Consider the following 13082-nt stretch of genomic DNA (forward strand, 5'->3'; position numbering starts at 1 on the left):
GATGTGAGAGTGGAGCCGCGAGTCCGACCCGATCGAGCAGATCAACCGTGGAGAAGACGGCATGACGCTCGACTCTGGTCTAATGAAGCCCAAATGGTTTTTTTTTAGTTTTTTTGAATAATTTGATAAAAACTTTGGTGCAAGCTCGCCAGTTTTCTTAAGATTTATTTATCATCTTCATACTAATTCTGCTGGTTCCGTCCGTCTCACTCCTTCCTGCTTTTCTGGACTTTTTCCCTCCAAAGATCTTCTTCTCTCCTCTTTTTATTCAGAAGCAGCACTTTGATATATTTGGCCGTATGAACGCAGTTCTCCAAGTGACTGCACGGCTCTAATCTCTCACTGCCAACTACGTCGCTGAACATGAAGCACATAAACAAAACCAACTTGTTTACGTCTTTCTAAACAAAGTTCTGGGAGGGAAAAAGAAAAACACGCCGGAGGACAACAAAGATGCATCTGCCAGAAGTTTGTCCTTTCAGAGAAGCCTGGAGATAAAACTACACGTGTGACCTTTAACTTGGTATGAAAATAAGATGTGATATCTTGACTTTCATCGTACACAGGACACGGAGAGTAACCCCCGGCAACAAGGAGGTCATACGCTGCTTTCTAGACGACTGGGAACTCGAACATTTCAGACTACGGATTCAGCTTCATTTCCACTCATAAAAGTGCAGTTAATCAAAATGCAAACTGGCGTCTGTTACCTCATGTGTCCTTTTCGCTCCTTCCTTTCACTTCCTCATGCACGGAGGACACATTAGTTGCCGTGTCTTGATTCAGGGTCTGCATCCTTCGAAGGACGCAGCCTTTGCAACCTTATTAACCACGTCAACTGTTGTTAAATGGGACGGTCTAGCCTCTGGAGCATTTCCTGGTTGTTTCACCAGATGTTTTACCCTTACGTCAGGATTTCCGCCACCCAGGCCCGTGAAAGTGGCGCTCTACGCCACGCGATGTCGCCATTTTCTCTCTTTCTTTCTTCTTTTACGGGCGTGCTAAGAATCTTGTGATACGTGAGGCCGCGAAGGATAGTAGCGGTGCATCCTTCAAAAACAGGGAAAAGAAGGTCTTGTTTGTGGGCTGCATTTGAAGGAGCGGCATTGTGATGTAATTGGCCTTCAAATGCTCCTCCGAAGGATGCAGAACCTGAATTGAGACACAGCGACTGAGGGTTTAATGTGTTTTTCCTCCCTGTGTGTCATGTTAGGTGTTTCCTGTGCCTGACTGTCTGCCACACTCCCTGATAGGATTCACCTGTCACCTCGTTATCCTCCCCTGTCTGGTGTATTTAACGTGTGTATTACACTTTTCCAGCGCTGCCTTGTCTTTGTATTATGTGTCAAGATTTCTCCTCTATTCATTCCCTTTATATGGTTTTTAAACCTTTTGGATTTTCTCTTTTCTGCTCTTTAAATGTGGTTCCAATCATTTGTTTTCCCATTGACCTGCAACTGTGACAATCTCTCGCAATTATCAAAGATCAGAGCTAAGTACTTGTATTATGGTGGAAGCGGAGAACAAGCCTGCCAGAGCCGGAGGGGAAGGCGGCCTTTAAACCTGCAGCTGTCAGGCCAGCACCAATCAGCTTCCTGGAATCCCCTAATTAACTTGATTATAGCCTGGTCCAATCAGAGAGGCTCACCTGCAGCCACCACAGCACCTTCACCAGAGAGACACATAAAAATACACAAATTTGCAAACAAATACGCCACAAATATCATCAGGATGTAAAACTTTATACTGTTTATTATCCAAAACAACATTGTTTAGTTGAAAGTATATTCTCCAAATGACAGGACGCAAACTGTACTGTAATTATTCCACATTGGCCCCCAATAGCTTCATCATTGTTGCGCAGTATTTTATCATCGTCGTACAGCTGTACATGTTCGCGCCTATCCCTCAGTACGGCCTGATGTTTTATTAATAATGTACACTAGATTAAAGCCGCTACAAGGAACTGTTGATTCTGGCACCCCTGTGGATAAAAAGGTCCAAACACCTTTAACTGGACAGCAAGTGCATTTGTTTTAAAAGCCAAAGTGAAGCATGTATTTTTTTTTAATAAACAATTACTTTTTCACAGCACAGAGCTGAGGATGAGCCGAGGGCTCTCACAGCCTGAAGAAAGCAGCTGCTTTGTTGTCTGGAGGTGCAGTACAGAAACAAAACGACCTTGACTTTGTTTTTCCCTCATCATCTTTTTGTGCAAAGGTGTCAAAACAAATTTAAAGTTCCTCGTCGCAGGAACATTTTCCTGATAAATCTTTTACTTTCAGCTGGGCTCGCAGAAGATTGCAGAAACCAGCAAGAGCAAAAGTTACATTTTTTAAAAGCTTCCCAACAGAAAAATTCCAGCAACTCATTCAGGCCTCGCTCCGCAGCCGCTACTCCGAAATGCATGGATGTGCACCGGCTTGACCTCCAGCTGGCCAGCAGGGAGGTGTGTGTGTGTGTGTGTGTGTGTGTGTGAAAGGAGCTAGTCTGCTAACTTTCACAAGCTCTTTTTTGCTTTTATTGTCTAAATAAATAACAGCCGACACGTACCTTGGTCCAAAAAGACTTCACCGCACAACACTCATGCCTCACTTCGATATACAGTATGTGTGCTTTGTGCTAATGTTAGCAAAACTGTTGGTGCCACAGTGGCTGTGTGCTTTGTGCTAATGAGGTGTTAGCTAGCAGGCTGCATGCAGGCGGACAGGAAAGGTAGCCGGTCCAGTTTTTTTGTCTTTCATTTGTCAGAGCATTTGTTTTCTTGATTGCTGACTGGGATTAGATAAATACACACTGCTTCCCACTGCTGCTCAAACATGTAATCAGAATTGACTTGTGCACTTTTTCTTTTGCTGGTGTGTTTGCTTTATAAAAACAAAACAACAAAGAAAAAGACAAATGTGCATGTTCGAAATAAAAATTTAAATCAAACTTCAGTCAGTCAATTTTAAGAGATTTTCTTCAAAGTACAACAAAAAAATGCCTCCAAAACAACTTGCAAATCGTTGCTTTAAGTAACACTTTAAATGACGGATTCTAACTTGTAATGGCGTATTCTCACAGTGTGGTATTAATACTGTTAGTCCAGCTCTGCTCATCGGATCCGTTCAGCAGCGTTGTGTCTATAATCCCGGCCGACCTGTCGGAGACATTGTGTACGACATGTGCAACAAACACACACACACAGTGAGTGCAGCACACTCACTTTTCGGAGGACAGAGAGGGGTAAGAGGCACAAGGCTCCTCCCTGAGAGTTTGTGAAAACATTCCAGCAAAGTGAGGGCAGTCAAAGAATTGGAAACTCTCAGAGCGGCCTCCTGCTCTCTCTATCCTCCTCACCTCTCGGCACATGTAGTCGCACGGTGTGTGAATCTCTCAGGACAGGTCTGCAGGGGGAACAGCCCAAGGAGGGGAAACCTGAAGAGTCCTCGACAAAACCCGGACGGACACAGAAACTCTGGTGTCCTGTTGATCGGCTCACAATGAAGCTGGTGTTGGTCCTCCTTGTTTCCACTGCCTGGACCTTCACTGGAGCCCAGTATTACTACCAGGGCCTGATGGATTATCTGGAGAACAGGTTGTTGGCTATCGAGGTAAGAAGAAATGCCCCTTTTAATGACTGATCATTCATCAATATGCTCTATAAAGTTTGAGTACAATCCTCTCTGGAGTTTTTTCTGAAAATGATAAATAGCAGTTGATATTTGCGAGTCCTCCTCGTCCTCTTATGTGAATTTGAGCTAACGCAATCCAATTAATGCGATGTCTGCCCAGCTCATCAACCACACAGGGGCCTCTGGGGGGAAATATCAGTTGATGCACGCGATGCGCGGCTTCTGCCCGGCAACATTACTGTTTCCTTCAGCCTTTAAGACAATGACACATCAATAATGAGTACAAGCTGAACCCTTTGCTGCCATGGCATCGAACATCAGAGCAGCCTAATAGAAAAGACGTGTTCAGCAGAGGTAGAATTAAGCTGCGTTACAGCAAAGTGCCTGAGGGAAGCAGCGAAATACTGAGAGTTCAGTACTGTGTGCTGAAGGAAGCATGTAAGACAGGAAGGTTTGTGTGAGGGGAGGACTTTTGTTGGCTGCAGGTAAATGTGTGTGGTATAAAATGGAGGATTACAAGTCTGGTTACCTGAAGGGAGTCATTCCAACAAACTCTCTATTTAAATAATTCTTTTAATGCTTTCTTTCGGAGCACGTTTCTCCAAGGCTTGGATCGTTTCCTTTTTCATCAGCCTTGTGGCTGCGCTCCAAAAAAGAAAAAAAAGAAAAAGAAAAGAGACCGTCTTATAACTGTAATCCACATGAAATGAATTGTCTATTTACAGCTAAATCCTGCCGTCCTCGCCCCCTGTGGCTTCCCTCCGGTCTCGATTCCAATATGCTGGCTCAACTTCTGCCTTGACGTGCGCGCGGCAATTCATCAGCAAGTTTTTCATTGGACTTTCATTTCCATTTGACCACAGGCCCACCGCGACGCACGCCGAGAAAATGAAAACCGAGACAGGATGAGACGGTGGAGGATGCGTCGGTTATTACATCTGGCTCTGAATAATTTACCTGTCACCCCGACTGTGTCAATCACTACATCGGGAAACTGTGCTGTATTCTATCTGGTCACGGTTGTAATGCTTTGATTGAAAAGGGTCATACGGCTGTTTGAGATTCATTATGGCCGGCTACACGACTCCAGAGCCGTGCTGCCGGCTCTCTGAGGCTGCAAACAGCTTTATGCTAACATGCTAGCAATACGAATGCCAACATGCTGCTTTGTTCATGTTGGTTTAGTGTCTTGGTGTCCAAAAGCAATGAATGGCTGTGGCGGAACAGTTTCAAACTCAGTTGATCATAAACCTACTGAGTAAGATATGGCCAGAATATTTAAGTTTGACATTTCTGAAGTTAGCACGCTAACCAGCTAGCATCCGGCCAGTGAGACCGCACCGTAAGAGGTGATAGTCTAAAAAGCCCTCGTAGTTTCAGCTGGGAGATGTAAAAGAAGCACATTTGCTTCCTGGTCAAATAAGTCGACATAATAAACTCACAAAATGTAGAGAGGGATGTATTTTAACATCGATTTCTCTTGCTAAACAGAAAAAACACAACAGTACACCGTTCGTTACCGAGCTAAGAATAGAGATCAAAACAGTCTCGCTTTGTCTTTTCACAATCACCTCACGTTTGGAGAGTAAGATGTGAAAATATTTTGGCTGTACTCACTTTTTTTTCACTCACAGATGTCCACATCCCCCTCAGTCCTCATCCCACACTTGCCCTCTGCCAGGTCTTCTGGTCCCTGAAGCCATAGTCTTGGTCAGAACCACTGTAAACCACCACCGCACTGTATCCTGTCATCAGAATGACCTCCATCGTTCTTGTCCACTCTCATGTCAGGATGCCAGATCCAGTAGAGTCGGGCCATGCTTGTGGTGACGGTCCACTGTCTGAGCCATGAGCTAATTAGCTAACCGTAAGCTAGCCACAGCCAAGAAAAACAAGGAAAGAAGTTGTCGAATACTGGATATTGTACGCTGCCTTGTATGTTTTTTAATCTACTAGTCATATTCTACAAATGACACCTTTTGAAACTTTAGATACATATGTTTAGGTATTTATGAGAAGTGGCGTTTCCATCATCCTAGGCTAGGCTAAAATGTCGAAGTAAGCATGCCAACACACCAGAACTATAATGGTAACATGGAAAAATAAAACCTGCCAAATGTTAGCATGTTAGCATTGTTATTGTGATTATGTTAGCACGCTGACCGTTGCATTTAAGTCCAAGCTACGCTACACAGCCTCACAGAGGGGCCAGCATGACCTTTAACCCCTGAGTCTTGTTGCTGGCGGCTTGTGCAAAATAACTTAAGCGCTTGTTTTTTGCTCTGCTGATAGGACCGAATGCAGTTATGGCACGATCAGTCCCACCGCTACCACACAGAGCTGCTGGATTTCAAGAAGCTAACCGTCGAGGCCATGGAGGGAATAAAGAACGAGCACGGCCTGCTGTTCAAGGACCTCGAAGGAGCTGCGCTGCGGGTGGACCGGGTCGAGCGAGAGATGGACTATGTGGAGACCCAGACTTCCCCTCGGGCCTGCGCGAACAAGGCGGACAAGGTGGTGGAGCAGGGAGCCTGGGGGCTGCAGGAGAGCAGAGGGGAGGAAGAGGAGGAGGACGAAGACTGGGAGGAGCTGCACTCCAGAGTGTCTGGTGAGCTGCAGGGAAACGTCCTCCGCAGGATCTTTGATCTGTCATTTCCATTCACGACAGCCCCGTCAGAGCCTGTATAGGATATATAGGTTGTATGTTCTGCTTGAGGTTAAATTTAGAAATTCACATCACTCCAAGAATTACACCCACCCCACACTTTTTGCAGACTCGCTGTCTTGGAAAAGCCATGCCACTGGAAAATGGGAAACAAACACGGCGCTGTTACAAGTCATTTAACGGAGTGCTTTGAGTCAGTGGGCAGTCATGTTTTCCAGGAGAAATGTGGCCTCGTTCAACTCATTTATTTCAGCAGCGCCGCTCGTCTGTTTGTGCTGCCCGAGCACGACATTTGTCATGATGATCTTCAGATCCCCATAGAGCGCCGCGATAAACAACGCAGAGAAGTGACTGCTGCACTGAGTGGTTTACTCTGGATACACAGGGACTTATTTAAAAAAAAAAAAAAAGCTTCACATTGAGAAGTTGTAAAACAAAAAACACATTTTTATTCCACGGGACGCGTCAGACTTTATATTGGCAGATTCCACCAAATGTGCACATTAAGCAAAAGATCTGCATGAACTAAATCCCACTGGGAACATTAAAAAAAAAAAAAAAAGACTCCTCACACAAAGCGAATGAGGGAAAATATTGATTTCTGTATTATTCTCGCTGACTTAACAAGACGATCGATAACACATTAATTCAAGAATTATGCTGTAATAACTTAAAAGCTCAGAATCACAATGCTGCTCATGCTCCGTATAATCAGGGGGATTTTTCTCTCATTTCAAACACATATTGGATGATAGCACAATGCAGCGTGAGTGGGCTCTCTCTGTTACTGTTTGTCAAATCTCCTGTTCCATCTGGAGCTGTGTCTCTGCAGAGAGGAGGGACAGGAAGCTGCCCCGAAGCTGCAGCGTTATTCTCCAAGCTCATGTTCGCAGGACTGAGCTGTGCACACAGTGAGCCATTGTGAACGTCTGTGAACTGACCTAAAACGAACTTTACCGCATTGTAACGGACCTTTTTTTCCAGATTTGGGAGCATAATGCTAATTTCGCCCCCCGGACACACCGGGGGAACGTCCTTTGTTCGTGTACATGCATGAAAGCTCTGTATTATTAATCTTACTTCTTTTTACAAAAAGCATCCTCATGTTGTCTGTGCTGCACTAATACATCCTCTCATAATGAGGCTGTGTCCAATTTCCCCATGACTGCTTTGAATTTACCTTTTTCATGGTGAGCCAGATACTCGCTGCTGCAGGCGGCCTGATTTCTCAACGTTGGGTTGCAAATACAGATTTCATCTGAGGGAGAGCACTTCGCCGAAACATGTTAATGGAAACAAATTGATGCAGCTGAGGATCAGAATCCAGATGATGTAATTATGTTAACACACCTGTGAAATATGTGATTGTAGAGAGCGATAATGTAAAATATGGTGCAATGACGTGTAATTCAGGGGGGTGCGGATTGATGTTTCAACGATCACTCAGCTGCAACTCGATCGCCAGAACAAATGTTTGGCAGTGGACAAACCGCAGATACCGCAGTGTCATCGTGATCTGGTGAGAGTTCGGCACAACAACCACTCGGCGAGGGTGAGGGAGAGATCATGTTTTGACTTGAGCTGGAAATTGTTGTGAGGTCTCCCCTGAAAATATCCAGTGGTTTCGGCCTTTTACAAATGTAGAAACACAGTCTGGCTCTGTGGTCGCAGGCTTCCCAGTCTGGTTGTCTCGCTTTAATTCCACCTCCATCCCCTCAGTGTCCTGATTATGAAAGTCAGCGATGGGAAATGTCAGCATTGTCGCCATGTATGACACAACTATTGTCGTCTTGGTATGTTTTTTTCCCGTACGTTTCTCCCACAGGGAAGGTATTTCTGTAACCCGGTTGAAGAAAGAAATGTGTCTCCTCATGTGCACCACAGCATATAATCTCTAGATATCTACAAGAATTGACCTTTTGTTTTGCTTTAATACAGATCTGAGGTCGTGAGGATGTCTGTTTTATTAGTCTTTCCAAAAGCGAAAAGCACAAGAGCTTCGCCTGCATGAGAGGAGTGTTTACCGCTGTGTGTCTCTCTGCACCGGCTGCATGTCCAGCTAACCAGCTCACAACCTAATAACAGCACTCTGACCTTATTTCTGAGGCCAAGGAGCACATCATGACTAACTGCATTAGTTTGTGGGTTTACGTAAGTAGTTATAAGTAATTACCAGGAGCATCTACCCTGTTGTTCCTGTGTTTGACTCATCCTGAGACATTGGTCTTGCTCTTTAGGCTCAGTCAGCTGATTGCTGATTACTATGAAAATCTGGCAGCCATCCCAAAGCAGCAGCACAACAGAACAGTGAAAGGTAAACCTGAGCGTGGTTTATTTCTTTAAGCACAAAAGCATGATCCCCTTCCTTTGTGGTCTCTCTCCCTGCAGACTGTGTGGAAATCATCTCTGGCATCAGATCAGTGAAGATCCTGAAGAGAGTGGGGAGCCCCAAAGGCATGTGGACCAGAGACCCGAGGTCGTCCAAGGTTTACATCTTTAACGGGACGTCGGGAGACGTCGTCTACCAGTTCGACTCTGTCAGGGACTTCTCCCGCTCTCCTGGCGTCACCAGCAGCCGGCGACTCGCGCTTCCCTCCGATTGGATCGGTCCCGGCAGCGCGGTTTATAACGGCTACTTGTACTACATACAGCAGGAGGCTGATACGGACGTGCAGGTGGTCAAATACGACATGCTGAGTGGCTCGGTGACGGATGTCGCCATGTTCCCCGTGGAGAGCCACGCTGCTGTGTACGGCCTCAACCCAGAAACCGTAGCGGACCTGGCAGCCGACGACGAGGGCCTCTGGCTCCTGTACGCCACCAGCGACAGCGAGCCAAACATCTACCTCGCAAAGATGGACCCTGCCACGCTTGATATAGAGCAAATCTGGGACACGCGCTGCCCACGGGAGAACGCAGAGGCCGCTTTTATCGTCTGTGGGACCGTCTACGTGGTTTACAACACCCGCCTGGCCAGCCGCTCCCGGGTCCAGTGCATCTTTGACGTCAACGACATGGTGATCAGCGAGGAGGCCCCGCTGCTCTACTTTCCCAGGAGGTACGGATCCCACGCCAGTCTGAAATACAACCCCGAGGAGAGGCAGCTCTACGGCTGGGACGACGGTTACCAGATCATTTACAGACTGACCATGAAGAGGAAACTCCTGGTCTGACAGCGGGGGAGCGGCGGTGTCGTGTTTTTCAAAAGGCACAGGATGAAAAATAGGAGCAGCGAATTTGTTCCGAGATACGCCAAATTCTTTCCTGCAGTCGATTTAACACAGATCAGATGTAACATCACACATTTCTAAGGAAATCAAAGGGCTTTTGAACCGTTAGTCACTTATTTCATCCTCATCTCATGTGTGTAACATAACAGAAAGCACACGAAAATGCCACTCTGTTAATTAGAGGCTGTCTATGCGGTGTGTCTGTGTGTGTGTCCTCCTTTCATTTGATTTGACCGTTTGATTCAAGCGAAATCTAATTTCCTTTTGCGCCTCGCTCTCCCTCTGCTTGTTAAGCCAGCGCCTGCGTTTGTCACTGCCAGTTTAAAAAAAATAAACACACACACACAGTGACGAGTGCATTTTGCATAAGTCTTTTAATCCAAGAAAACCAAAATCATGTCACAGAAACTGATAAACACATCACATCCCATGGGAGGAAGAAAAAAAAACCAAAACAACAAACTATTTTCTCTGCTGTTGATTTTCAGACTCAATCAAACAAAAGAAGAAAAGACAGTTTGTGGTGTAAAGACTGTAAATCTATTCTCAGTTTACTTTTTTTTATCACACACTGGGTCGAGTCGTGATCACGAGTCTCCATTAATGATCTAAAAGGAACTTGTGTAATCAACTTTTTTGGTCTGAACTGAACGACTTGTTGATATCAATCACCAGAACAATTTTTTCAAACGTTTTTTTTTTTTTTTTTTCTATTAGTACAAATACAAAAAAATGCTCAATAGAAAATTGGAAATTCAGTGCTATCGTAACAGTTGGAAGGGATACAAGATTCATATCAAGAAACATTTACAATATTAGGCAAAGCTAAAGGAGGGCTTAGAGAAACAGTCCGTTAACTGAGGCGATGGATTTAACAGGTCTCCTCAACTATGAAGGAACACACCACACTGTCAGAGAAACATATGACCATCGTAAAGCACATGAGGAGACAGAAAGGTTTTATATATATATATATATATATATATATATTTATTTTTATTTTCAACCACTTGATTCAAATCGTTACACTAAATTAAGAATTAAGAAGGAGGAATTTCACCATCGAAACAACTGTGTGAATCTCAAACGGTCTCAGGTTGACGGTGCCGATGCTGTGATGGATTTACGTCACGCGCTGACTCATCCTCTCTATAACAAGGCCCAATTAGAGAAATGCCGCCGCTCTGTAGACGCTGACCTGTCCACCCGTCAGCTGCCCCCGCGCCGTCGCCTCAGAAACCTCGCGTGCACACCGAGGCACTAAACAGCTCGCCACTCAAGGCGGAAATGCCGAAAACAGATCTGGCGTGGGGTGGTCTGCTGAATGCATCTGTTCCCTCCCGCCGATTTTCTCCCAGACATTTTCACAAACTCTGTGATATATGGAGTCTAACCGAGGGCAGCCCGAGCCAAAAGTATTACTCGCCCTCTCCGTCCGCTGAGCGAGGCACCGGCAGTCTAGACGAGCCGAAGCCGCTGCCAAGAACATTTTCACGTATCAGATTAAAGATGCTGCGGGGCTGCTGTTGAGATAACAGGGACGCTATTCAATAAATGGCTCTCATATCGAAAAGAAATTATCTGTACAAGCCTTACGAGTATAATCTGTGCATGTCTGCTGGCGGGTTTCTCCTGCCTCATATCACTCTGGCTCTCCAGATGAACATTTCCTGGCCACAAACGCTCCGATGGTATCTGCGCTCGCCAATTACAGAACACCAAATCTACTACAACTAGAAGGCTAACCTGAAACTTGAAGAAACCAAATTATAATGTTTAATGCAGAGATGTACGGAGCCTCGACTGCTGATATTTTTAAATCAGAACTTTGAGAATGTTTGTGCAGCAAAAGGGTTTTAAAACTGTTTGCCACAATGTCGTGATAGCCTTTGTATAAATATTATTTTATATATATGCTATATTTTCATTGTTTAAAACCAGTTGATTGAAACCAGTAACCTGACTATCAACATAACATAGAAACAATAAAAATCTAAATAACAAAGCTGGCTCTCGCAGGTGATGAGAAAGTGGAATCAAAACAAATTCAGCAAGTAAATCATGACATGCGTGAAGCATCAGATCTGTGATGACGAGACTGTTTAATTCCTTAAATAAAAGTATGAAATAAACACATAAATTCCATATTTCCATTGCATTTTCTACGTAGTTATATATCATTCGAGGTTCGACTAACACTCTCTCCTCATGTAATTTAGGGGAATAAGAGCCTCCAGCTGTTTATCTTGACCAATTCTATCAACCGTGTTAACGGATAAAAATGTATATAATAAATTCTGGCTCGCAACTGTGACCTAGAAACAAGCGTTTCTTGTTTGCCAGTTTATGTGCAGCTCAGTCTTCCACCTGTTACAGTCCAGTGCTCTGAACAGAAGACCTGGATGCTGACATTTTTAGGGTTTGTGCACTGTGCGACAAAACAAAGAACTGCTCTTCAAACTGATCTCCTCTTGTCTCTATTAAACAAACATCTGCTTATGAATTCAGACATTGTGTGCATGGTATAGGTCGATTGCTGGCGACTCCTGAAACAACATTTATCAATGTTCCCGAAACAACGTGACCATTGCCATAGCAGCGTATCAGTGGCATACGAACCGGATCACTTGCAGATTGTTTGGCTTTAAACAGGTAAAAAAAAACTACTTGGTTAGGTTTAGGAAACATTGTGTTACTGTTTCTTCTGTAATTTTAGCTACATCATGAAAGTTACATTATTTAAGTGACCCAACTTCACGAGTTAGTTAGAAGCAGGGTTTGAGTTACGTGAATCTGGCCCGCTATCGCTGTAAAAGTCTGTTACTGAGTGGAGAAAGTCACCAGACTCCCTTTGAAAAACGCTCAATTTTGAAATTTGTTGTATCAGGAGAAACTTTATAAACTTTGTGTCTACACATTTTTAACTATGTGTGCCTACTTGTTCATTCAGCAAATGTTACGCGTGAATATATTTATTTCTTTGCGTAAAAAACATTGTGTCCATTTGTTCTCATGATGAAGTTGTGGGCCTATATTTGCATATAGAGCTGAGAAGTGAGATCCGATCACAAGCGTTCACTCATCACGCTTTCTCTTTCTCTCACAGAACACATTTGTTGTATTCGCTATTATCCAGTTGATCTTTTTCCGCCCTGACATTGGTTGCGGTTAATTTATTTTAGAGACCTCCACAAAGCTCAGATTATAACTCAGACCCTGGTTAAAAGAACTTAGTCGACTTACGTGGCTGCGTACTGAACGTTATCATGAGTCATAATTAGCTCCTGTTATAGTCGACCTGTATGGTTGTTTTCATATGCAGTTAAATTAAGAGTTTCCTCATGAAGGTCCAATTATTAAGAATTCCCAACTCCTCAACAAACACTGACTCTTCGGGCCGGCAGCCGACCCGACCCACAATCCCAAAGCGTCAGTGTTTGATGAGTTGGGAATGAGACTGAGAACTAACTTTCTTACAAACTGGACCTTTAGCTCCAGATATTTTCGTTTTGTGTTTTAAGTTCTTATGTAAGACTCGCACAAGAGTTGTCTTGGTCTGGATGTTTTTAC

At 44.3% G+C, this 13082-nt stretch overlaps 1 protein-coding gene and 1 long non-coding RNA gene across 5 annotated transcripts; one reads left to right on the top strand and one right to left on the bottom strand.

Moving 5' to 3' along the window:
• Positions 1-1813: 1813 nt before the first annotated feature.
• On the top strand, positions 1814-12015 carry olfml3a (olfactomedin-like 3a). Of its 4 annotated transcripts, none has more exons than XM_037104959.1 (3): positions 1814-3596; positions 5910-6225; positions 8671-12015. In XM_037104959.1, the coding sequence occupies exons 1-3, from the start codon at positions 3486-3488 to the stop codon at positions 9453-9455; spliced, it is 1212 nt and encodes a 403-aa protein (XP_036960854.1). In that variant the 5' UTR covers positions 1814-3485; the 3' UTR covers positions 9456-12015. The 4 variants fall into 4 exon arrangements, with proteins under 4 accessions (XP_036960854.1, XP_036960856.1, XP_036960855.1 ...); XM_037104961.1 differs by lacking the exon at positions 1814-3596 and adding an exon at positions 3936-4068; XM_037104960.1 differs by lacking the exon at positions 1814-3596 and adding an exon at positions 5264-5552.
• LOC119023208 lies at positions 3463-5327 on the bottom strand. Its single transcript, XR_005076203.1, has 3 exons — positions 5235-5327; positions 4409-4410; positions 3463-3588 (listed from the first exon to the last, which is right to left on the bottom strand). It is a non-coding gene; the product is annotated as an uncharacterized LOC119023208 (long non-coding RNA).
• Positions 12016-13082: the final 1067 nt, after the last annotated feature.

This window comes from Acanthopagrus latus, chromosome 7 (genome assembly GCF_904848185.1).
Source record: "Acanthopagrus latus isolate v.2019 chromosome 7, fAcaLat1.1, whole genome shotgun sequence".
NCBI lineage: Eukaryota > Metazoa > Chordata > Actinopteri > Spariformes > Sparidae > Acanthopagrus > Acanthopagrus latus.

Coding starts and splice junctions, on each gene's coding strand:
- olfml3a (XM_037104959.1), top strand. CDS start 3,486: ATGAAGCTGGTGTTGGTCCTCCTTGTTTCCACTGCCTGGACCTTCACT. Junction 3,597..5,909: donor ACAGGTTGTTGGCTATCGAG/GTAAGAAGAAAT, acceptor CTCTGCTGATAG/GACCGAATGCAGTTATGGCA. Junction 6,226..8,670: donor GCTGCACTCCAGAGTGTCTG/GTGAGCTGCAGG, acceptor CTCTCCCTGCAG/ACTGTGTGGAAATCATCTCT.